This window comes from Rhinopithecus bieti, unplaced genomic scaffold (genome assembly GCF_001698545.2).
Source record: "Rhinopithecus bieti isolate Rb0 unplaced genomic scaffold, ASM169854v2 scaffold_65, whole genome shotgun sequence".
NCBI classification, from domain to species: domain Eukaryota; kingdom Metazoa; phylum Chordata; class Mammalia; order Primates; family Cercopithecidae; genus Rhinopithecus; species Rhinopithecus bieti.
The window spans coordinates 494,298-519,645 of record NW_016803344.1 but is presented as its reverse complement, the minus strand read 5'-3'; the positions used below and the strand labels follow the sequence as shown (position 1 = coordinate 519,645).

The 25,348-nt window shown below is 38.3% G+C and overlaps 1 protein-coding gene across 1 annotated transcript in view; it reads right to left on the bottom strand.

Annotated features, from left to right (window-relative positions):
- Positions 1-11,180, bottom strand: part of HAO1 (hydroxyacid oxidase 1) — a 62,240-nt gene extending 51,060 nt beyond the window's left edge. Inside the window, 4 exon segments of the mRNA XM_017877641.1 lie at positions 4,889-4,934; positions 4,937-5,006; positions 5,008-5,038; positions 10,971-11,180. Coding sequence (XP_017733130.1) covers positions 4,889-4,934; positions 4,937-5,006; positions 5,008-5,038; positions 10,971-11,107 — 284 coding nt within the window. The 5' untranslated portion in view covers positions 11,108-11,180.
- Between the last annotated feature and the right edge of the window lie 14,168 nt (positions 11,181-25,348).

The window sequence follows — 25,348 nt, the reverse complement described above, 5'->3', positions numbered from 1 at the left end:
ATGTGCCCTACAGTTGTGAGAGGAAGGGCAGAAAGGCCCTTGAAGTTGAACTCTGAATAAATCTGGAGAGTCAACCGGGAAAACGAGACTATGGCACCATAGCAATTCCCAGAACTTTCTGGAGGCCCATTCTAATTACTCAGGCCAGACCATTGCCTGTGGACACCAATGGGTTTCACTTACTCTCACTGACCATGCTGAGGGGGACACTTCTCCAGAGAGATCGATAACCCCTGTTTTCTGAACCTGGCCCCAACTTCTCTTCCTTGCTAGGGTCTAAGTCCCTGGAGACAGGAATGCTTAGGGGCCAGATATTTAGGAGGGTAACCAAAAAAAAATACTCCACAACAAGTTCCATAGATTTCACCATATTCCCAAGGATTGATTTGCTTGAGAGGATTTCCATATTCTTTCTGGGAATGATGGAATAAATCCAATAATAACTTCATAATTCCATGTAAATTTTCTCAGTTTTCATAAATAAATCTCTGCCAAGTATGAATATTCTTACACTGTTACTTAAATTTGCCTATGGCTATCTATAGCCTTCAGTTAGCTATTATCCTGGTTTACATACTTCCAGAAGCCAAAAATTACACAGAGATGTGAGAGCAAGCTATCTTATTTGGAAACGATCTCAGTGAATTGAAGGAATGGGGAAGTGAGAGAAGAATGGGAAGAAAGCCAGTAAAAGAGGGTATGTTCATGGGCAGGGAACTACTGTGGACAATGTGACTCAATCCTTCCGAGGATCAGTGGGTGACCATATTAGAAAATGCTTCCATTACCCTGATCAAAGAGAGCTGGGGTATTTATCCACCTACTGCTGTACATCATTAGTTAGGGAATGCTCTCTCCCATTCCCCTACTTCAAACACACCTATCCATGGGTTCATGTTGCAAGAGATAATGTCAGGCAAAAAGTGGTAGGTCTGATGGAAAAGGGAAGTAAGACGGGAATACATCCAGAGCACAAGCACCATCTACTCCAGGCATTCATTCTTTTCTTGCAAGTAACCTACTGTCCCACAACCAAAGCACACCTGCCAAAGAGCACTCTACTATTAGCTGATGACCGTCAGCTTTCTGGATATACCTAAATATTAAATAGACTAATAACCTATAGATGGTCTTTGAAACATAGGAGAAAACTTAGAAACCCTGGAGAAAGGTTTCTAGTACAAATACAGAATAGAAACTCTGATGTTGCTTCCCTAATAGGAACCCAATGGAGGATCCTAGATTTTTGAGGGCAGCATGTGCACACTTCCATTGCCTTCTCCAATTCCTCTGTGATCTCGATGTCACCACCCTCTCTTTGTTCTGCTGGATCCACCTTATCCAAATGTCTATTGTGTAACTTATTCTGCCAAGGGGCCTGTTTTGCATGCTCCTAAAACTGTAATTACTTCTAGGGGATCATAATGGGCTTCTCCTCATGACACTTCATAGGACTTTCTGAAATTAAAGCTCTTGCAAAGTGGTAAGGAGCCCAGATTCTGGAGACAGAATAACTCTATCTGAATCCCATCTCTATCACTTATGAATTGTGCATCCCTAGGCACGGTTATTCATCTGGTGTGTGCCTCAGTTTCTCCTGTGTAAAATAGGTTTAATAATATGACCTATTTATTTGGGTTGCTCTGAGGCTTCAATGCTATAATACTCATAATATACTTAAAATAGTGTCTGGAACATGATAATTGCTTTATAAGTGTGAAATAAATCTAAGGGGATAAGCCTGTAATAAGCATTTAATATCCTCTTATGGTTACTTCTGAAGGAAATAGTCCTACTTACACTGTCAAATCATAGTTTCTAAAGAAGCTTTCTTTTCTGCTTTCTTCTCCTCTTTCTTCTCAGCCCAACTCCACCAAGAATAAAGACTGGTCTTGGAACCATCAGAAGTGACTTGGAGAATAAATCTGTCATTGATGAGCTATGAAAAACTGTTTTCTCTGTAACTCTAGCTACTTGCCCACAAAATGGGGACAGAAACACCTGTCAAATATCAAATAAAGTAACATGTGTTGGTATGGTTAGGCTTTGTTTCTCCACCCAAATCTCATCTTGAATTGTAATCCCAGGTGTTGAGGGAGAGACCTAGTGGAAGGTGATTGGATCGTGGAGGTGGTTTCCCCCATGCTGTTCTCATGATAGTGGGTGAGTTCTCACGATATCAGATGGTTTTATAAGTATCTGGCATTTCCCTGCTTGCACTTCTCTCTCCCGCCGCCATGGGAAGAAGGTCGTCCTTCCCCTTTGCCTTCTGCCATTATGGTAAGTTTCCTGAGGCCTCCCCAGCCATGCAGAACTGTGAGTCAGTTAAACCTCTTTCCTTAATAAATTACCCAGTCTCGAAGAGTATCTTTAAATCAGTGTGAGAAGGAACTAATACATGTGGTAAAAATAATCTGCTGGTTCCAGGGTGCCTTACTAAGTGAGCTCTGCTTTTTGCCTTCTCTGCTTCCTTTCTTCATTTCCATTCTCTTCATGGTCCCTTGTCCCTTTATCTCTACTCTTTCAAATCTAATTTTTATAATTTCCTCCTTACAAAATAATTCAAAGAAGAGTTTATAAGATTGAGCCAAAAATCAGAAGAGTATAAAGTCAGGAGTAAACTCATCACTTATAAATAAACATTTGTAAATTGCGATATTTGAAACTAAATGTATTTTAGGACCTGACTATTGTTCGCAACTGATTTCTTACAATTTTAAATTAAAATATCATTCTATGTTATTGCACTCTTCCTATAGTATAATTTTTTAATTTGATGCCATTTTTATGCATCATATTTTTTGCAAACTATCTCTAATTATGAGATGTTTGGGTATTTTTTTCTAGTTATTCTCCTGCTAAAATAAGAAGCACGAAAATCCTTGCAGAAATGATTTTTTTTCCTCAAAATCATAATTATTTCCTTGGAATTCCTAGAAGAGAATTTTAGCATCACATGGAATTTACATTTTAGAGCTTCGATATGCAGTGCCAGATTATTTTCTAGGAAGATTATTTCACTTTACACTTCTCTCAACACTGTTTGAAAATGCACGTTTTCTCCCTAACCTAATCATACTGCCTGATCTTAAAATAAAAATTCGATATCCAGAAAATAAAACAGATGGTCATAATTTACATGTCTTTGCTTATTAATGAAATTGAATATTTTTCATATGTTTATTGGTTACTTTTATGTCTCCATTTGTAAATTTCCTATTTATATCTTTTGTTCATGTATTTCTCTTTGTCCCTTTGAGCAATATATTATTTTCTTCTTCAAATATAAGGGCTTTTTACGTGGAAAGGACATTAACCCTTTACAGTCTCATATTTTTTTCCATTTATTTCAGTTTACCATTTACTTTTTATTTTCATTGAGATTTAAGAACACTAAAGTCTTAGTTTTTTAGTGTTCATTTGTTTTCTTTTGTTCTAAGGTTGTTGCCTATAGCTTCAAGCCTGAAAGGGCCTTTATTATCTTGATTTTGTATAGATATTTACCCATTTAGTATTTTCCTTTTTTTTTTCTTCTCTCTACTTATGTTTCAGGATTACCATAGACAAAAGGCTGGGGCTCCAAAGCCACTTATTTGTGTGTGGTCCTAGAATTAAGAAAGCTGCTAAGTCTGTCCAGCAAAACCTCATTGTGCCATTCTGATATCCCTGACAGAATTTTATGTCAGACATTTCAAGAAGGGATGTGAATTCACAAGATCCTTAATTCTTAAAACTAAAATGTTTTTAAATATTATATAGTCGTATTCTTTTTCTGCCCTGCTTAGCATCAAAAGAATTCATTTCCAACTTTTGTATGAGTTTCTGGAGCAGAATTTGGGGAGAATTTTTACTCTCCACAGCCTTTCAAATGTTCACAGTTGCTAGAGAACTGGAAATTAATAAATTAGCCCTAATAAGAGATTTCCTTTTTTTTTTTTTTTTTTTTTGAGACGGTAGTCTCGCTCTGTCGCCCGGCTGGAGTGGCAGTGCCGGACTCACTCACTGCAAGCTCTGCCCTCCCGGGTTTAACGCCATTTCCCTGCCTCAGCCTCCGCAGTAGCTGGGACTACAGGGCGCCCGCTCACCCTCGCCCGGCTAGATTTGATTTTTTTTTTTTTTTAGTAGAGACCGGGGTCACCAGTGTTAGCCCAGGATGGTCTCGATCTCCTGGACCTCGTGATCCGCTCAGTCTCGGCCTCCCAAAGTGCTGGGATTACAGGCTTGAGCCACCGCGCCGCGGCCAAGAGATTTCTTTACATCTATTTGATTTTCCCTCATCACTCCCTCCTAAGGCAGCTGGAAACTGCTCTAATTGGGAATATAACTCATCCCATAACAAAGAATCATGATCCAAAACCATGGAAGAAAACATAACCAACCACACTTGTCTCCATGTACTCTTTGGCTGTGAGAACAACTTTGATTTGGGGAACAGGAGGGGTTTTGAGATACGGTAGCCACAGGGCCCTGAATTCCAATTCTGTAACTACCTAAGCTGTGGGACCTTGGGCAGATCTCTTGTCAGAGGATCCATTCCTGAGACAGTGTTATTAATACCACATATAAACCAAATCTTCTGAGGCCAGAACCTTTGTATACCTGAACTCATTCAAGTCCTCACCATAACCTAATGAGGCAGGTAGTTAGTTTTTGTCCCATTGCCCAAGGAAAACCAATGCAAGAGAGAGAGTATTCTTGCCCAGTCACAACAGCTGGAAAGAAGAGATCAGGACATGTAAGACAAGCATTTTGGATGATAAGTTTATGAGCTTAATGTTCTCTGAGTGTAAAAACATCAAGGAACATGTTAGCTTGGGTGCATTCAGAGAGGAAAGTTGATAAACGTAGCCCCCTTCTCTCCCTGATGGTGACAATCTTCCTCTACCTTCGCACAGTGCACAGCTCGCCATCCACATGAAGCGATGCGCTGCTGGCGTGGGCCCCACGCATATTGGCATGCTGACCCTCTGTCCTAAAACAGAAGTCGACAGGATCTGTTCAGCAACAATTCCGGGCATCCTTGTGATACAGCTTCCATCTCTAGAATAAAAAATAAATAAATAAGCATAAAAGGCTTTTAGAGTTTCAAAAATATAACCAACTTGCATTACATTTTTAGTTAAAAAGAAAAATATGAGTTGGAATTTTTCCCCAACAAGCAAATGACTTTACAAAGTAATGGAAAAGAGGCAATTTACTGTTGGAATAGAAAGTTAACAATTAGAGGGTAATTAATTCCAGCAATTTATTTATTTATTTATTTATTTGTTTTTTTTTGTTTTTTTTTGTTTTTTTTTTTTTTATTCCGAAGCGAGACGGAGTCTCGCTCTGTCGCCCAGGCTGGAGTGCAGTTGCCGGATCTCAACTCACTGCAAGCTCCGCCTCCCAGGTTCCCGCCATTCTCCTGCCTCAGCCTCCGCAGTAGCTGGGACTACAGGCGCCCGCCACCGCGCCCGGCTAGTTTTTTGTATTTTTTTAGTAGAGACGGGGTTTCACCGTATTAGCCAGGATGGTCTCGATCTCCTGACCTCGTGATCCACCCGTCTCGGCCTCCCAAAGTGCTGGGATTACAGGCTTGAGCCACCGCGCCCGGCCGCAATTATTTATTAAAGTATAATTAATATATAATAGTATTCACTCATTTTAGTCTGTACTTTTGTGAATTTTGACAAATGCATACAAATGCATGGTGTAACTGCCATCACAATCGAGATCTAGAAAAGTTCAATCATTCCCAAAAATGTCTCCATTTTCTTTTGTAGTGAAACTCTCCCCAATTCAATCCCCTGACAACCACAGACGTATTTTGTTTTTGTCCCGATAATTTTGCTTTGCAAGAATATCATGTAAACAAAATCATACAGTATGTCGCCTTTTGAGTTTGGCTTCTTTCACTTAACATAATGCATTAGAGATTTTCTCATGTTGTTGTATGTATCAATAGTTTGTTCCTTTTGGTTGATGAATAGTATTCCATTGTACAGGGGCACCATCATTTGTTCAATCATTCCCAAGCTAAAAGACATTTGGAATACCTCCAGTTTGGGGCAAAATTCTAAATAAAGCCACTACAAACATTCACGTACAGGTTCTTGTGTGAACGTAGTTTTCATTACACTTCCCCAATCTTGAAAATCAAGATGGTATACAAATGCATAGAGTTTAGATTAGAGTTTAAGAAGATATGCTATGTCTAGTTTGTCTCCTTTTTATGTGATCAACAGCAGCTTCAGGCAATTACTTTTAAAATTATAATTTGATTTCTTCAAAATTATTGAGCTATATGCTGTATTCATTAAAGTCTAATGAAGAGGGAAGGTTTTTTTATTAGTTTAGCTTAACACTTTTCTCAAAATATTATTTGACAAAACTGAAATTTGGGGTTGAAAAGTTTTGACTCCTGAAAATTATTTTAAATGACTGTTTCTGTGCTTCTTCTGCGTTGGAATGAAAATTACCAATAAACCAGCAACCAAAAATTCACCAGTAAGATTTACAGGAGAACTAGTTCTCTTTCCTCCTGTTAAAACATATATCTCCTATTTGTTTTGATTTATTATTCTCCTCATTACTGCTGATTAAAATTGAAGAAAATACAGCCCTATTTCTAATATGCACCAGTATAATAAACATGTTGTTCAGGCACACATATATTTCTAACCAGCATTCATCTAGTATTACCTAGATTTAACTCTGCTTCCAGAAACAGCATGACTTTTTAGTAAATATAGTGAAGTATGATATAGTAATGCAGTAACTTGAAAACAAAAAAAAGAAGAAGAAGAAGAAAAAGAAAAAGCCCTTAATTGAAGTGTACTTCCTGTAGCGGAAGAAGAAATTCTGCCTTATAGTGCTTTGTGGAATAGCTAAGGGTCTGTAATCTAACCCTTCCTCACATAATAAAGTAAAAACATCCAGTCCCTGAAAAGCATAATAAAGAAGTTTTACTGTGTGATTTCTATGCTATTCCTTTGAACATCATAATTGTCATTATTTAATGTCACACCACATGCTCTGTTGCTGAAAGTCTTTTCTTCTTGACAGACCCTCACAGCATGATTCTTTGATCTCCATTTTGAAGGGGGAAAAGCAGAAGCCTTGAAGAGAGTTTTTATTACCAATCATCTCTAAGTGTGTTATTAGAATGAGAGAAAACGATCTTAATAGCAGCCATTGGCAAGCCAGCCTTGGAAGGCATTAATATTTACTTAGAGCTAGAGAAACAATGAAAGCTTTATGACAAGAACACACAACGCTGCAGGGCAGCAGCTGTGCATGTGTGTGTGTGTGTGTGTGTGTGTGTATGTGTCAAAAGGGACATTTTTAAAGGTCAAATTCTCATTTATAAAGCAAGGCTAAATCCTTCCATCTCCAGACAGTGGCTTTACGCTTGTCCACTTGGTGGCGCAGTCACTTTAATAACTGTGGGCTCTTACTTTCCCTTAAACAGTATTTTCTGTTCTGAGGATGTTACAGAGGTTTGTCAACCAATGCACAAAACGTAATTCCTACGTAAAATTAGATAAAATCAATGGAATGGAAACATGCATGTTATCTAAAGAGTCCTCCATGTTTTGATATTTTTCAAATAGTAATAACAGCAACTATGTCAGATAGCTCACTAGCTTTTCAAGCCTTGCCCAACCCCACCCCAAATTTAAGTAACTTTCCCACAATCATACATAAAATAACACCTCACCATATTCTCGGACTGTGTTCTCCTGGACCTCCACTTTGGAAAAAGAATGGGCTCAACTGGAAACAGTTGAACCAATTGAATAATAAACCGTTTTCAAAGGATAGAAAATGAGATGCCAGAGTAAAGGAAGTGGGGTAAAGATGAGAATCTGTTCACAGGAATTTTGGCCCACCCCTCACATCTAACAAGGGCTTCAAATTTAACTTATAAAAAATCAAATGATATACACACTCCTCACAAAGTAGCTGCCCTATTGAAGGAAGACACCCATGCCTCACCCAGCTTTATAACTGTATGCTATTTCTGAATCACACCAACTAAACATTGTAGGTTCATGTTTTATAAGTTGTGTAATACTATAATATTGCATTCTGATTTTCTCCACATTAATTTTTTACTCTAAGCAGTTAAAATATATAAAGCAAAAACACCTTATTCACCTGTTGTGGATACTAGATAAATGATTTTGTGACATTTATGCCTATGAGAACACAATGTCACTGGTAAGTTTATATTACTTCTCAAATATTGAAGTGAGAGAATGACATCACTTTTACCTATCTGTTATTTAAAAGAAAATGACACAATCTTCAGTATCAATAGGTGACGCAGCAGAAAAGAGTTTCCTTTTCTGAAATCATGAGGGCTTCCAAGTGTCCAAATTGTTGAATTATCTTCCATCAGTGATAATTTCAGGAAAAAAAGCTATGACAAATGTGAAGACCATTGTTGAGAAGGCTACTTTGAATTAATGTGTAGGAGAAACAAATTACTGTTCTTCCTTGAATTAATCCCAATCAATTCCAGCCATGCAAAATGTAGCAACTTGACATTTGCCCTGTTTTGTTATAACTGCAATAAGAAATTTTGTTCTTCTGGGTGGTTCCATTTATTTGTCCTTTTTAACATTTTTTTTTTCTATTGCCACAGTAATATTAAAGTCTCAAGTCTTACCCAAAAATATCTCCAAGCAACTGCTGGGTGACATGAGTGGCCCATGTCCCTAGAACTCCAAAATGTGGTTATCAGAGCTGAGTACAGAGAAATAAAAGCTGTCACTGTAAATGACCTTTTGTTGTACTTGTGAGACAGGGAGGTGTATAAATTTTGTAAATGCGTTTGAAATACTCTGACCTTGCATCACAACGGGTTATCTGAGGTTTGATTGTTTTGCACTTTTCATTAGAATCAGAATGTGAAATTTCAGGTTGTTTTCCTTCATGCCACCAACCCAAAGTCTCCACAACCCTGGCAGAAATTCTATTCTTGGTGTCACGTGACCAGCTACATGACGCAGTGTGAAGAATCAAGGGTCACCTAGCGAGTCACAAAGCAAAAGAGGAATTGAGATATTAGCTAGGTAACGACCCCTAAAATGTGTTGCAATACAAACTGAAGTAGTTGATAATAAAATAGTATCAGCTGTCCTCCAAAGAAAGTTGATCAATACTTTTTTTTTTTATTTAAAGCTGAACAAAAGAGAATGATCAAGGTTCACGGAAAAGGTGGCACTGCAAATTCATTTTCATTGTCTGTGTCCTATCCCTAAGTCACTCAGTACACACATAGGATGGGAATACTCACTAGAATACCATGTAATGCACATAAGGCATGAGGCGCTTTTCCAGTTCACAACTTAGAAGTCACCAAAGTTTCTATGTCTCCCAAAGTTTCTACAATTTATAGGGTTGCATAGGTGATCCATCTGCTTTGGGGCACCCCTTTGCATCCTCTCTGAGACCTTCACTTGGCCAACTCTTTGGGGCCCATTTTGCATCAATTCAATCCAACAGTATAATGGAGGTTGATAGGCATCCAGTGGAATGTAAGCTCCTATGGACAGGAACTTTGTCTGGCTCACTGCTTTTTCCTCAGTACGTAGTACACAGTGTAGCTCATGGAGACTCCTAATTAGCCCTAGTTAATTAGCTAGCACGGGACAAAGGGAATTAAGTAATGAGGAAGGCTGTGTATACATGGAAATAATCACTTGAGCACTGGAGGCCTAGCAATGCTGAGACACTAACCATATACATCTGTCAAGGGTCTGAAATTTCCTTGGTTGTAATAACCTATTTGGGTTAAGGTGTTTTCAAGAGACCACTCACAGGCAAATTTTGGTGGACAAAGTTAACGTTGGCCCAAGAAGGGGCATCTTCCAAGAGCAGAAACTTTTAAATGAGTCCAAAATAGTAAATAATGGTGCAGAATTTTAAGCCCCTCTACTCTCAGTCAACTTCCCTTCCCCTGACTTCCCTGGCATTTGTTGAGCTCATTTGGGTTCCAGGCAAAACTTGAGACAAAGTCAAGGCTTGAAAGAGTTGGGGAGAGGCCCTGTCCTTCACCCCATCACCATTTTCAGTCTCTAGATGAATTTGTGGGTGAATCAGTGATGGATACCAGAGGCCACCTTGGCCGGGATGATTTTATTTCTCTTAATTTAAATATAGAAAACTGATTTTGAGTGATTTTGTTGTAGACTAAAGAAGAAATCAGGGAGGAAAGCTGATTGCCTCCCCACTGCATATTTTCTGCCTTTTTGTCTTTAATTTATCACCATCAAGGAGTACCCACAATACTGAGTGACTTTACTAAGAGCCATAATGTTAGATGGATGAGACTGAGTGGAGTGGAGTGAAGGCTCTCCTGTCTTGCTCCAGCAAATAAACCATTTTTTATAACTCCAAAAAAAAAAAAAAAAAAAAAAAAACCTTTGGGAAAAGAGATGAAGTGCTTTGAAGGAGAGATGAAACAGCAAGGTTGAAAGATTAATGCTACATAGACAAATTGAAATCTAAAGTGAAAGTTTAGACAACAGTAATCAAAATGAATGATAACACGAAAAGCCAGCAGGAAAAGAACATTTGAGCCAACAATCCAATCTGGTTCATCCGGATAAGATGGTTATCTGGCATTGAATGCTGTTTCCTACACCATGAACATAAGCACTTACTGTCATACTAAGAAAAAGAAAAGTCATTCGAATTTATCGCTATTTTTATATGTAGTTAAATTAATTGTTATCATACTTTCAAGTGAAGTTAACATAGGGTTGGCTCTTGCAGTCAGTTGTTCAAGATTCACAGGCTTGGAATATTTTTTAACAATTTAAAGGCCCAAGATTTCTTACAGCCCCAAGAACTTTCCCCTCTCTACCAAGCATAAATCTGAACAAATAATTTCCCACCACCAACGTAAAACTAGGAGATCTTATTTTGGTACAGTCTTTGTGTAATTTTAAAACACGATTTAAAAAAATAAATTTTCTTACCTGGAAAATGCTGCAATATTATCAGCCAAAGTTTCTTCATCATTTGCTCCAGACCTATAATAGTCATATATAGACTTTGGAAGTACTGATTTAGCATGTTGTTCATAATCATTGATACAAATTAGCCGGGGGAGCATTTTCACAGGTTATTATTATCCCAGATGGAGTTGTTTTTTTTTTTTTTTAATGTATTGCTTTCTACATCCTCACTGTTCTGTTGTCAATTATTAATAGACTTTTGCCAAAGTTCAGATTTAGTTCTCTGTTGCTTACATTTAGTGAGCAAACATTATACGCTTAGCCTTTGAAATTCATTTGTAGGCTATCTTCCAAAGAACACCGAAGTCACTATCTGCCAAAGAACACCGACGTTGAGGTTGGGGAGGCAGCAGAAGGTGATTAGTTGTCTATCACATTAAAAAGGGCAAAGGAATAAGCAAAAAATTAAAGACTTAGAGGAATACCTGTATGAAACCACTCTTGGTTCAGTTTTGCCTAAGGCTGCTTCTTACACATGGTCTGTGCCTGTGCTGTTTGCTTGATACCCAGAATGGGCTGCCCACTCATTTTCTTTCCACATTTGGATCATGCACAAATCATATAAACAAGAGCTTATGATCAGAATGAGGCATCCATGAAATACAGTGCATCCATGCAATTCAGGACTTCTGTACAATAGAATATTTAGCTGATTACAAACATAAACATTTGGCTTTAACATGGAACATTAAGGCCAAATTTACAGCTAATTTTTTTACTCATTCTATATATTTCAGTTTTACAACATGATGTTATGAGATACATACACATAGAAAAATGGTTACAATAGGGAGGCAAATATATCATCTCATGTATTTACTTTTTTGTGTGTATGACAAGAACAGCTAAAATCGACTTATTTAACTAAAATTCCTACTATGTTGGTGTGCTGCACCCATCAACTCGTCAGCACCCATCAACTCGTCATTAACATGGCACAAGTATACATATGTAACAAACCTGCACGTTATGCACATGTACCCTAGAACTTAAAGTATAATAAAAAAATAAATAATTTTTTTAAAAAAAAGTATAAAAAAATTACTACTATGATACAATTTTATTAACTTTAGTCCTCATGTTGCACATTAGCTCTCTAGTCCCAAACCCCCCAGCATGGACTGGTACCCCTCCGTGGCTTGTTAGGAACCAAGCCGCACAGCAGGAGGTGAGCAGCCGGTGAGCAAGCATTACGGCCTGAGCTCCGCCTCCTATTGTGAACTGCACATGCGAGGGATCTAGGTTACGTCACTCCTTTTAAGAATCTAATGCCTGATGATCTGAGGTGGAACACTTTCATTCCAAAACCATCCACCTACCCCACCGCCTGTGGAAAAACTGTATTCCACAAAACTGGTCCCTGGTGCCAAAAAGTTAGGGACCCTGTTGTAGACTCATGCATCCTACATGTCTGCTATTTTGTATCCTTTGACCTGTATCACCCCATTTCCTCTTCCCTGCTTCCCAGTAGTGGTATTCACTCTCTCATTCTCTAGCTCTGTGAATTTGAAGTCTTTTTAAAAACAAAATGCCACATGGCCGGGCGCGGTGGCTTAAGCCTGTAATCCCAGCACTTTGGGAGGCCGAGACGGGCGGATCACGAGGTCAGGAGATCGAGACCATCCTGGCTAACACGGTGAAACCCCGTCCCTACTAAAAAATACAAAAAAACTAGCCGGGCGAGGTGGCGGGCACCTGTAGTCCCAGCTACTCAGGAGGCTGAGGCAGGAGAATGGCGTGAACCCAGGAGACGGAGCTTGCAGTGAGCTGAGATCCGGCCACTACACTCCAGCCTGGGCGACAGAGCGAGACTCCGTCTCAAAAAAAAAAAAAAAAAATGCCCCCCTTAAGGGAAAAAAAGCAAAAGTTTCCCTTTTTTGCCCGGCTTTTTTCCTTTGGGTAATGTTCTCTGGGTTCTCCTGCAAATGACAGGATCCCCTTCTCTTACAAGGCTGAATAATATTTCACTGTGTATATATCTATACATTTTCCTTGCCCATTTGTCTCTTAATGAGCATTTAGGTTTCCCATTCTTTTTTTTTTTTTTTTTTTTTTTTTTTTTTTTTTTTTTTTTTTGAGGCGGAGTCTTTCTCTGTCTCCCAGGCTGGAGTGCAGTGGTGTGATCTTGGCTCACTGCAGCCTCTACTTCCCAGGTTCAAGACATTATTCTGCCTCAGCCTCCCAAGTAACTGGGACTACAGGCATGTGCCACCACGCCCGGCTAATTTTTGTATTTTTATTTAGTGAAGACGGGGTTTCACTATATTGGCCAGGGTGGTCTCAAACTCCTGACTTCAGGTGATCCAACTGCCTCGGCCTCCCAGACTGCTGGGATTGCAGGTGTGAGCCACTGCACCTGGCCTACCACTAATTCTTAGAGTCTTATCTTGCTCTGGAGAGGGTATAGGGAAGTGCTATTCCAAAAGACCTGTGGTCTCAATCTACAACGTCACTCAATCATGGAACACCTGGGGAAGATTCACATTAGTAAGACGTGCTCAAGAAAGCAATGATTGTAACTACAGTTAGACCTGAGTTTCAATCTAGGAGCCTCCACTTAAAGCTGTTGCCAGTTATTCACTATCTAAATTCCAACCACCTACACCTGTAGGAGAACTTGCTCTTGAACTTGGAGCCTGTTTTTCATAAACATAGCCTGCCAAGTAGTATAGTTCCATGCCCTGTGGAACAGCCCTCAACCACAAGCCCAAGAAAGTTGGTGCATTAAATACCCCAAATTTCTCATTCTTCTGGTGGGATTACTTCTAGGCTTATCCTTTACATTGCGGGTTTCATTTGCCCACAGTGTGAGCTGGTTGATAATCTACATAATCTATGCTGTGTTGGCTATCTTCCTTTTTTTTTTGAGATGGAGTCTCGCTCTGTCATCACATTGGAGTGCAGTGGTGCGATCTCGGCTCACTGCAACCTCTGCCTCCCAGGTTCAAGCGATTCTCCTGCCTCAGCCTCCAGAGTAGCTAGGATTACAGGTACATGCCACCACACCAAGCTGATTTTTGTGTTTTTAATAGGGATGGGATTTCATCATTTTGGCTGGGATGGTCTCCATCTCTTGACCTCATGATATACCTGCCTCGACCTCCCAAAGTGCTGGGATTACAGGCATGAGCCACCGCGCCCTACCTGGCTGCCTTCCCTTCCAATCAGACTTTCCTGCTGCTCATTAGTGCTTCCTTCACCTCCCAGATAAACTCCTTGTGTTTGAATGCTTGCCTCTCAGTCTCCTTTTGGTGAAACTCAAACCAAGACAAAGAGAAATATTCATCCCTACCCTGAGGAGTGACTGTGAGGACAAAGGATATCTCGTTGGTAAAACACTTGGCATACAGTAGGCACAGTTGACCTTTGAACAAAAAAAAGAGTCCACTTACATGTAGATTTTCCTTAGATTCTTCCACCTCTGAGATGGCAAAAACAACTTCTTTTCTTCCTCTGGCTCCTCATTCTACACAATGTGAAGATGACAAGGATGAAGAGTTTTGATGTTCCACTTACACTTTATGAATAGTAAATATATTTTCCCTTCCTTGTGATTTTCTTAATAACATTTTCTTTTCTCTAGCTTGCTTTAGTGTGAGAATACAGTACATAACACGTGTAACATACAAAGTATGTGTAAGTTGATTTTGTTATTGGTAAGGCTTCCAGTCAAGAGTAGGCTACTAGTTGTTAAGTTTTGGGGGAGCAAAAGTTATACACAGTGGGTCTGTACCTCTAACCCCCATATTGTTCAATGGTAAACTGTATTTCATTAATATTACCCTCATCTTCTCAATATACTTTACCAACACATTTTTCCAAAAGACATTTGTTTAATGTCAATTATATAAGGACAATTCCCTAATGTATAAGAAATTGGACAAAGGGATTCTTGGGCTTCTGGAAGGCCACTGCCATTTTTCTTCAAGTAAGTTAATCCCTTGGAGTATTTCTTTTTTCTTTTTCTTTTTCTTTTTTCTTTTTTCTTTTTTTTTTGAGACAGAATCTTGCTCTGTTGCCCAGGCTGGAGTGCAGTGGTGCTATCTCGGCTCACTTCAAACTCTGCCTACCGAGTTCATGCCATTCTCCTGCCTCAGTCTCCCAAGTAGCTGGGACTACAGGCGCCCGCCACCATGCCTGGCTAATTTTTTTGTATTTTTAGTAGAGACAGGTTTTCACTCTGTTAGCCAGGATGGTCTCGATCTCCTGACCTGGTGATCTGCCTGCCTCGGCCTCCCAAAGTGCTGGGATCACAGGCATGAGCCACCGTGCCCGGCCTCCCTTTGAGTATTTCTTTGCTAGATTTGCAATTAGTCCAATTTATTTTCTACACCCTCAAGAGAAGTGCCTTTCATAAATAATGTAGATGTATATAATCAGACCTTTTTGAAAATTGCCTTATCCCATACTTCAGGAGGCTTTATATGGTAGAAAGGATAGGGTGTAAAATCATATCTTACAGTGGGTAAGTACCCTTTGAGTTTATTTTGGAGAAGGAAAATCATCTAAGATGAAGAACAATACTAAGGGGTTCAGTATGTAACCTGTGACTTAGTTTTGACCTGTGGCCACAGAGTGAACACAAAGCATAGTCACCTGTTATATGAAATTCCCATGCCGTGGGTCACCAAAAGGAGCAGGAGAGAGGATATGGATTAAATCTGTTTTTCCTACTGACAAAGCAACAAGAAACGAAAGATGCAGACTCCATAGCAGCCTATTGGGCAAACTGGGAATGAAACCAGTATCAAAAATATAAGCCATTAGGTCTTTCCCAGCTGTAATGATAGATATAGTATATAAAAAATAAAGGGTTTAAATTAATCAAAGGGTCATATGCTGTTAAAATTGACATTGAATTTTATAGTACATAGGTTTATTCTCAAAGTTCACAAATGCTGACTTTTTGCATCAGTGTAGTGACAGATAAAATGACATATTAAAATTGCTATTAGGAAGTAGAAAATCTGCTAATAGGATAAGCAAGTTCTAAATAACTCAGTCTCATAGTTAACAAAATTATTATGAAAATGTAGTCAAAGGGATCTTAATTATGGCTTATAACTGATTCAAAATTTAAAGATTAAAGCATGACCTTTTATTTGCATATTTATGTACAAATTTAGCATTTATTAAAACAATTAGCATCCTGCAACTAAAGTAATTAGAATGGAGAGGCAATCTAATATTCTTTATCAGGTCAAGTCCTGGTGAAACTAAAGAAGACACATAAGGGCCAGTGGTTCTCCAAGTGTGGCTTTGAACCAGCAGCAACAGTATCACCTATGAAATTATTAGAAATGCAAATTCCAGGCGTCATCCTAGTCCTACTGAATCAGAGACTCTACAGCTATTTGTGCTGTAACAAGCCTTCCAGGTGATATGATGCCCAATATTGTTTGAGGACCATGGTTTATGCTAGATGGAATGCAAAGGGGGATTTTTTTCTTAAGAGGCTTATTCATTTTTATAATTTCAACTTTTATCTTAGATACTGGGGTACATATGCAACTTTGTTACCTGGGGATATTGCATGATGCTGAGGTTTGGGGTACAAATCCTGTCACGTAGGTAGTGATCACAGTACTCCATAAGTAGTTTTTCAGTCCATGCTCCCTTCCCTCCCTCCCCACTGTAGTAGCCTGCAGTGTCTGTTGTTCTCATATTTATGTCCATGTGTACTCAATGTTTAGCTTCCACTTCTAAGTGAGAACATGCAGTATTTGGTGTTCTACTCCTGGATTAATTCACTTAGGATTATGGCCTCCAACCATCTCCATGTTGCTGTGAAGGACATTGCTCCATTCTTTTTTATGGCTGTACAGCATTCCATGGTATATATGTACCGCATTTTCTTTATCCAATCTACCATTGAAGAGCACCTGGGTTGATTCCATGTATTCGCTATTGTGAATACTGCAGCAGTGAACATATGAGTGTATGTGTCCTTTTGGTGGAATGATTTATTTTCCCTTGGGTGTATACCAGTAATGATATTTCTGGGTCGAATGGTAGCTCTATCTAAGTCCTTTGAGAAATCTCCAGACTGCTTTCCACAGTGGCTGTACTAATTTACATTCCCACCAACAATGTATAAACATTCTCTTTTCTTCACAGACTCTCCAACATCTGCTGTTTTTTTTTTTTTTTGACCTTTTAATAATATCCATTCTGACTGGTATAAAAATGGTATCTCATTGTGATTTTGATTTGCATTTTTCTGATGATTAGTGATGCTGATAATTTTTTTATGTTTCTTGGCTGCTTGTCTATCTTCTTTTGAGAAGTGTCTGCTCGTATCCTTTGCCCATTTTTTAATGAGGTTATTTGTTTCTTGCTTGTTGATTTGTTTATATCCCCTGTAAATTCTGGATATTAGGCCTTTATTGGATGCATAATTTGCAAATATCTTCTCTCATTTTGTAGGTTGTCTGTTTACCCTGTTAATAGTTTCTTTTGCTGTGCAGAAGCTTTTTAGTTTAATTAGGTCCCACTTTACTATTTTTGTTTTTATTGAAATTGATTTGGGAACTTAGCCAAAAATTCCTTGCCAGGGCCAATGTCAAGAAGAGTGTTTCCTAGGTTGTCTTCTAGTCATTTTATAGTTTGAGGTCTTACATTTAAATCTGTGATCCATGTTTAGTTGATTTCTGTATACGGTGAAAGGGGTCCAACTTCAGTCTTTGGCATATGACTGGCCAGCTATCCCAGGACAATTTATTGAATAGAGAGTCCTTTCCCCATTGCTTGTTTTTGTCAGCCTTGCCAAGGGTCAAATGGTTGTAGGTATGTGGCATGTTTCTGAGTTTTTTTTTCTGTTCCATTGGTCTATGTGTCTGTTTTTGTACTAGTACCATATTATTTTGATTACTGTAGCTTTATAGTATAGTTTGAAGTTGAGTGGTGTGATGCGTCCAGCTTCGTTCTTTTTGCTTACAATTGCTTTGGCTATTTGAGCTCTTTTTTGGTTCCATGTGAATTTTAGTTCTTTTTGTTGTTGTTATTGCTGTTGTTTTTTCTAATTCTGTGAAGCATGACATTGGTAGTTTGATAGGAATAGTGTTGAATTTGTAGATTGCTTTTGGCAGTATGGCTGTTTTTATGATATTAATTCTTCCAATCTATGAGCATGGAATGTTTTTCCATTTATTTGGGTCATCTTTGATTTCCTTCAGCAGGGTTTATAGTTTCCTTGTAGAGCAATTTCACCTCCCTGATTAGCTGTGTTACTAGGTATTTCATTTCTTTTGTGGCTATTGTAAGTTGAATTGTGTTCTTGCTTTCACTGTCATCCTCGACATTGTTGATGTGTAGAAATGTGACTTATTTTTATACATTGATTTTGTATCCTGAAACCTTGCTGAAGTCACTTGTGAGTTCTAGGAGTCTTTTGACACAGCTTATAGGATTTTCTAGGCATAGAATTATATCATCAGTGAACAGAGATAGCTTGACTACTTCTTTTCCTATTTGGATGCCTTTTAGTTTTTTTCTCTTGTTTGATTCCTCTGGCTAGGACTTCCAATGCTATGTTAAATAGACAAGGTGAGAGTGCAGAATCTTTGTCTTGTTCCAGTTTTCATGGGGAATGGTTTGAACTTTTGCCCATTCAGTATAATGTTGGCTGTGTGTTTGTCATAGATGGCTGTTATTATTTTGAGGTATGTTCCTTCAATACCCAATCTGTTAAGGGTTTTTGTCATAAAGAGATGTTACATTTTATCTCATGCTTTTCTGCATCTGTTGAGATAATCATATAGATTTTGCTTTTAATTGTATTTATGTGGTGAATCACATTTATTGATTTTGCATGTATTTCCTACTTGATTGTGGTGTATGAACTTTTCGATGTGCTGTTGGGTATACTTTGCTAATATTTCGTTGAGAATTTTCACATCTATGTTCATCAGCAATATTGGCCTGAAGCTTTTTTTTCTTTCTGTCATGTCTCTGCCAGATTTTGGTATCAGGCTGATTGTGCCTTCATACAACGAGTGAGGAGCCCCTCCTCAATTTTTTTTGAATAGTTTCAGTAGGATTGGTATCAGTTCTTCTTTGCACATCTGGCAGAATTTGGCTGTGAAACCATCTGGTTCAGGTCTTTTTTTTTTTTTTCTTGGTATGTTATTTATTACTCATTCAGTTTCCGAAGTTGATATTGGTCTGCTCAGAGTTTCAATATCTTCCTAATTCAATCTCAGGAAATTGTGCACTTTCACAAATTTATCCATTTCCTTTAGATTTTCTAATTTGTATCCCAGAGTTGTTCATAGTAGTCTCTGAGGATCTTTTGTATCTCTGTATTTTTGTATTTTGTATTTCTGTAGTTGTAATATTGCCTCTGTTATTTCTGGTTATGCTTATTTGGATCTTCTCTTTTTCTTTGTTGGTCTAGCTAATAGTCTATCAATCTTTTTTTTAATTTGCTTTATTGTATTTTATTTTATTTTTTTGAACAACCAACTCTTGGTTTCATTGATGTTTGTTTGTATTTTTGCATCTCAATTTCATTAAACTCTTCTCTAATTTAGTTCTTCTTTTCTTCTGCTAGATTTGAGGCTAGTTCATTCTCTTTTTTTCTAGTTCCTTTAGGTGTAGAGCTAGTCTGTTAATTTGAAATCTTTCTAACTTCTTGATGAAGGCACTTAGAGCTATAAACTTTCCTCTTGACAATGCGTTGGCTGCACCCCAGAGATTTTGCTAAGTTGTGTCCCTATTTTCATTAATTTCAAAGAATTTTTTTATTTCTGCCTTAATTTCAGTGTTTACTCAGGAGTTTTTCAGGAGCAAGTTGTTTAACCTCCATGTATTTGGGTGGTTTTGAGAGATCATTTTGATATTGATTTTCGTTTTTATTGCACTGTGGTCTGAGAGTGTGCATGGTATGATTTCAATTCTTTCAATTTATTGAGACTGGCTTTATGACTGAGCATGTGGTCAACCTTAGATCATGTTCCGTGTGCAAATGAGAAAAATATATATTCTGTGGTTGTTGGGTGGAGTGTTCTGTAGGTGTCTATTAGGTCCAGCTGGTAAAGAGTTGACTTTTTCCAGAGTTTCTTTGTTGGTTTTCTCCCTTGATAATCTGTCTAACACTCTCAGTGGGGTATTGAATTCTCCCGCATTAGTGTGGGGTTGGTAAATCTTTTCTTAGGCCAAGAAGAACTTGCTTAATTAAACCGGGGACTCCAGACTGGATGCTTATATATGTATGATAGTTAAGGCTTCTTATTGGATTGTACCCTTTATCTTTATGTAATGTTCTTCACTGTCCTTAATATTTATTGGAATAATGTCTGTTTTATCTGATATAAGAATAGTGAATCCTACTCTTTTTTGTTTTCCATTTGCATGGTAAACATTTCTTCTTCCTTTTACTTTGAGTCATTGGTGTCGTTACATGTGCAATGGGTCTCTTAAAGGACAACAGATGATTAGGTCTGATCTTTTTATCCAGCCTGCCACTCTGTGTATTTTAAGTGGGGCATTCGGCACATTTGCGTTTAAGGTTAGTATTGATAGGTGTGGTTTTAATCCTGTCATCATGTTGTTAGCGGGTTGTTACATAGACTTAATTGTACAGTTGTTTTATAGTGTCTGTGGGCTATGTGCTTACACATGTTTTTGTGGCAGCAGGTGTCATTCCTTTGATTCCATGTTTTGCACTCCGTAAGGGCCTCTTTTAAGACTGCTCTAATGAAATGTACTCCTTCAGCATTTGCTTATCTAAGAAGTATTTTATTTTTCCTTCATTTATGAAGCTTAGTTTGGTTGGATATGAAATTCTTGTTTGAAATTTCTTTTCTTTTAGGTCACTGAAAATAGACCCCTAACCTCTTCTGGTGGTAATGTTTCTTCTGAGAGGTCTGCTTCTAGCCTGATGGGGTTCCTTTCATAAGTGAGCTGCCCCTTCTCCCAGCTGCCTTTAAGATTTTTTTCTTTTGCATTGGCATTGGTGAATCTGATGACTGTGTGCCTTGGGGCTGGTCATCTTGAATAGTATCTAGCTGGGGTTCTCTGCATTTCTTGGATTTGCATGTCAACTTCTTTAGAGAGATTAGAAACATTTTCACAAATTCTCTCTTCATTAAATATATTTTCCAGGTTGTTCATTTCCTCTCTTTCTCTCTCAGGAATGCCAACGAGCTGTAGATTTGGTCTCTTTACTTAATCCCATATTTCTTGGAGGTTTTGTTCATCATTCTTATTTCTTTTTTCTTTATTTTTTGCCTGACTGAGTTTATTTGAAGAACTGGTCTTGGAGCTCTGAGATTCTTTCCTCATCTTGTTCTTTTCTGCTGTTAATACTTGACAACTGTTTTGTGAATTCTTATAGTGAATTTTGCAGTTCAAGGAATTTAGTTTAGGTCTTTCTTAAAATGGCTACTTTGTCTTTCAACTCCTGAACCATTTTACTGGATTGCTTGGTTTTCTTGGATTGAGTTTTAACTTATTTCTGGATCTCAATGAGTTTCCTTGCCATCCAGATTCTGAATTCTATGTCTCTTTTCAGACTTTCACACTGGTTAAGAACCATTGCTGGAAAGCTAGTGGGCTCATTTAAACACTAGCTTCTTTAACCGCCAGAGTTCTTACACTGATTCTTTTGTATCTGGGAGAGTTGATGTTCCTTTGACTGTGTTATGCATTGAGTATAGTCCATTGGCTTCATTTCTGGAAGTTTTCAGAGGGCTAATGCTCTGTACAGGGTCTTGTTGTTGAATTATTGTAAATAATATAGCTTCGATGAATGGAGGAACACCAGGTTTTTTGTCTTGAGTTGAATTAGATAAGACACGTACACACATAAGAAGATTAAATTAAAAAAAAAAATCCACTTTTTTTTTTTGTACTACTGCAGCCCAACAGTTGATTTGGAGTACCATTTTAGTAGGTAAATTCTGAAATACAGTCCCCACATTGCTTAATCTCTTGGTGGATAGAATGAAAAGCAGTGGTTGGAGATTAGAACAGCTTTTGTTAATTTGCAATGAGTGCATTGTTAAAATATCTTACATTCTTTCAGAGACAATACATTCTTTAAAACTTCTCTGCAGGTCTCCTGTGAAGTCAGATGCTAAAACAGGCACACCATAGCAAAACAAGTTCAGGTCTTGTTCAAGATTCTAAATGTTACATTTGCACACTCATCACCCCCATCCTCCCCACAAGTTTGGGAATCAGAATGGTAAACACCAATGCAAATGGCATCTGCTGGGTTCAGGCCCCCTCCTTCACTGTGACCAGAAGAAGAGGCTTTGGTGTTTTTTTGTGTTTTCTTGCCACTGGACTTAATAAAAATCTTAACTTCCAACCCCCCCAATATCCCAACAAAATCTGCAGAATAGGCCGGGCTCGGTAGCTCATGCCTGTAATCCCAGCACTTTGGGAGGCTGAGGCAGGCGGATCACCTGAGGTCAGGAGTTCGAGACCAGCCTGACCAACATGGCGAAACCTCGTCTCCACTAAAATTAAAAAAAAAAAAAAAAAAAGTTATTTGGGCGTGGCATCATATACCTGTAATCCCAGCTACTCAGGAGGCTGAGGCAGAATTGCTTGAACCTGGGAGGCAGAAGTTGTGGTGAGCCAAGATGGCACGATTGCACTCCAGTCTGTGCAACAAGAGGGAAGCTCTGTCTCAAAAAAAAAAAAAAAAAATCTGCAGAATAATGTCCCGACAACCCCACAACCTTTGGATATTTTCCAAACCACAGGGCCATCTTGAGGAACTCTCTCCTGTTACTTTCTCTCAAGGGTAACTAAGCACAACCTAGAAGGAAGCAATAAGTACTTCTCAACTGGAATTTTTTCATTATTTGTCATAGATGTAATTTAGACTATTACATCTATTACTATTACATTGTTTGGAGAAATGTCATATTTCCTGTTTTTATCCTTTTAAGAGGCATTTTATTTTAAGTGAGGAATAGAGTTTGGTTGAGTCTTAGATATTTCCATCCTTCTAGACATTAGAAGAGGTTAAGTTGTCTCAAGCACTAATGGCTAGGGAGAAACAGGTATCCTGGACAGCTGGAAAGAGTGCCCCTTACAAGTATAAAAACTATTTCGTTGTGGTTTTACTTTATATATTTTTACGTGTTTATTGACCTTTTGTTGTTATTGATTGGTTGGCTTTCTTTATGCTTTTTTGGACATAGATCCTTGAGATTATATGTGTATGAGTTACATTTTTCCTAAGTTTACTTGTTTTCACACATGAATAATGCCAATGTCAGCCACAAACCTGCATAATTGAGAGCATGTGGTTGGATATTCTGGTTTTTTTCTCTTTCTTCCTCTCTCCCTCCCTCCCTTCCTTTCTATTTCTTTCTTTCCTTACTTTTTCTCTCCTTGTTTTCATATTTACTTATTCACTAATCTAATTTTAAAGACAGGGTCTCACACTGTCACCCAGGCGGGAGTGCAGTGGCACAATCAGAGCTCACTACAGCCTCAAACTTCTTTGTTCAAGCCACTCTCCCACCTCAGTCTCCTGAGTAGCTAGGAGTAAAGGCGCAGGCCACCACACTTGGCTTTAATTTTTTTTTTTTTTTTTTTTTTTTTTTTTGGTAGACACAGGGCCTTGCTATGTTGCCTGGCCAACCTGGTCTCAAACTCTTGGCCTCAAGAGATCTTTCCACCTCTGCCTCCCAAAGTACTGGGATTACAAGCATGTACCACTGTGCCCCCTACTCTTCATCTTGAACTTAATGTTGTCTTCTTTTCTTTCTTCTTCCCTTTTCTCTGCCTCCTCACCTTTATTTTCTTCTTCTTTTTCTTCTTTCTCTGTCACTCTGTCTTTCCATGTTGCAATTATAACCTAGTCCTAGATAGGCAAGTTGCCTTTAGCTAGATTTTTTAGGGCTTCGTTTTTGTTTTTGTTTTGTTTTATTTTTCTGGTTCACCTTCTAAATGTGGTCCCTTTGAGGTCCTGGCTTTAAGCTAGGCTGAATAAGTATGCCAGTGGTGATAAGCTTCTGGGAAAGACCTCCCTCTTTCATACGCTATAACAATACAACCTGGCAAGCTGTTGCCTGGAGGTGGAGTGAAGATAGAAATAAGAGTGAGAAGTGGTTGCATGTATTGCTCCATTAGCTCTAGTTAACAACCTTTTCAGTACTCACCTTTAAAGTAATGTGGTTTGCCTGCACTTCCCCCAACTACCATGAGGCCATTAAAAATAGAGCTCTAATGCAGGATTGGGTTCAGCACATGCCCTTGGGGGAAAAGCAACTTTAGGACTCTGCTTTCTTCTCCAGGTTCTTATTCTCACAGATTTTGGTCTGTTTGTTCATTATTATTTTATGAGCATCTTGATATCTTCAGAAATATAATTTGTTATATCTAAAATAACTACTGTTTTTAGCAGGATGATTGAACTGGTATATTTTAGATCACTCAGTATGAATATGGGAAACAAATCATTTGACTACTAACTACTGGTCATAAATTATTAGTTTAGTTTTGTTTTAGTTCATTATCCCATACCCAGTATGGAGATTTTCTCTTGGATCACCACCTGCATTGAAGCATTTTCCCCTACTATCCTTCCGCTGAGGATGTCGTCTTCCAGGTTTCCATCTTTATATGGTAGTCTCTATGCCTTAGTCTCCACATCCACATGTAGCTACACACAGGTGCTCTATAAGGGCTTATTAGATGACCTTGAGGAAATCTTATGCTTCAGTGCCATTTGCCTGCCTGATGAGGTTTTACTTGCTTTTGGTAGTTCTTTTTGTCTTATTTTATATTTGGGTTCTTGAGAATATCCATTACTTTCTTGCCATTTCAGCCACACATTGTAAAATATGCTTATAACATTTTATCTCACATCTATAGGTGTTTTATAAAAGACTTTACTTCAGGAAAACTAGTCCACATATTTCTAAACATTATAATTATGGTTTTAATTATGGACCTGTTGTACAGAAATGTAAATGTTTATTTTAGTCAAAGATATCAATAGTGCTGCTGAGGATCTGGGCTTTTTAGTCTTGTTTGGAAAATCCTTCTGCAGTCTTAAAAACATTTTCTCATGTTTTCTTCCATCTGGAGCTGATCTTTGTACACTGTGTAATCACTGTTTTATTTCTGCTAGCAGAGTGGGCCAAATATTTGATTTAACAAATATATCCAGTTCTTTCCTTCAAGGCACATAGTGAAATTGCATGTTCTGGTTTCCTTGTGGATAGGGCCATGTTGGTTCTGGGCCACATGTCCAGTTCTGGCCAATGAGTTGTTAATGTTTGATGGTCATCAAATTGGAGTTGAAGCATTTAACTGCCAGTGCAAGACCTGTCTTAGCTCTCTTTTCCTTGGCAGATCAGCAAGCTCTATTC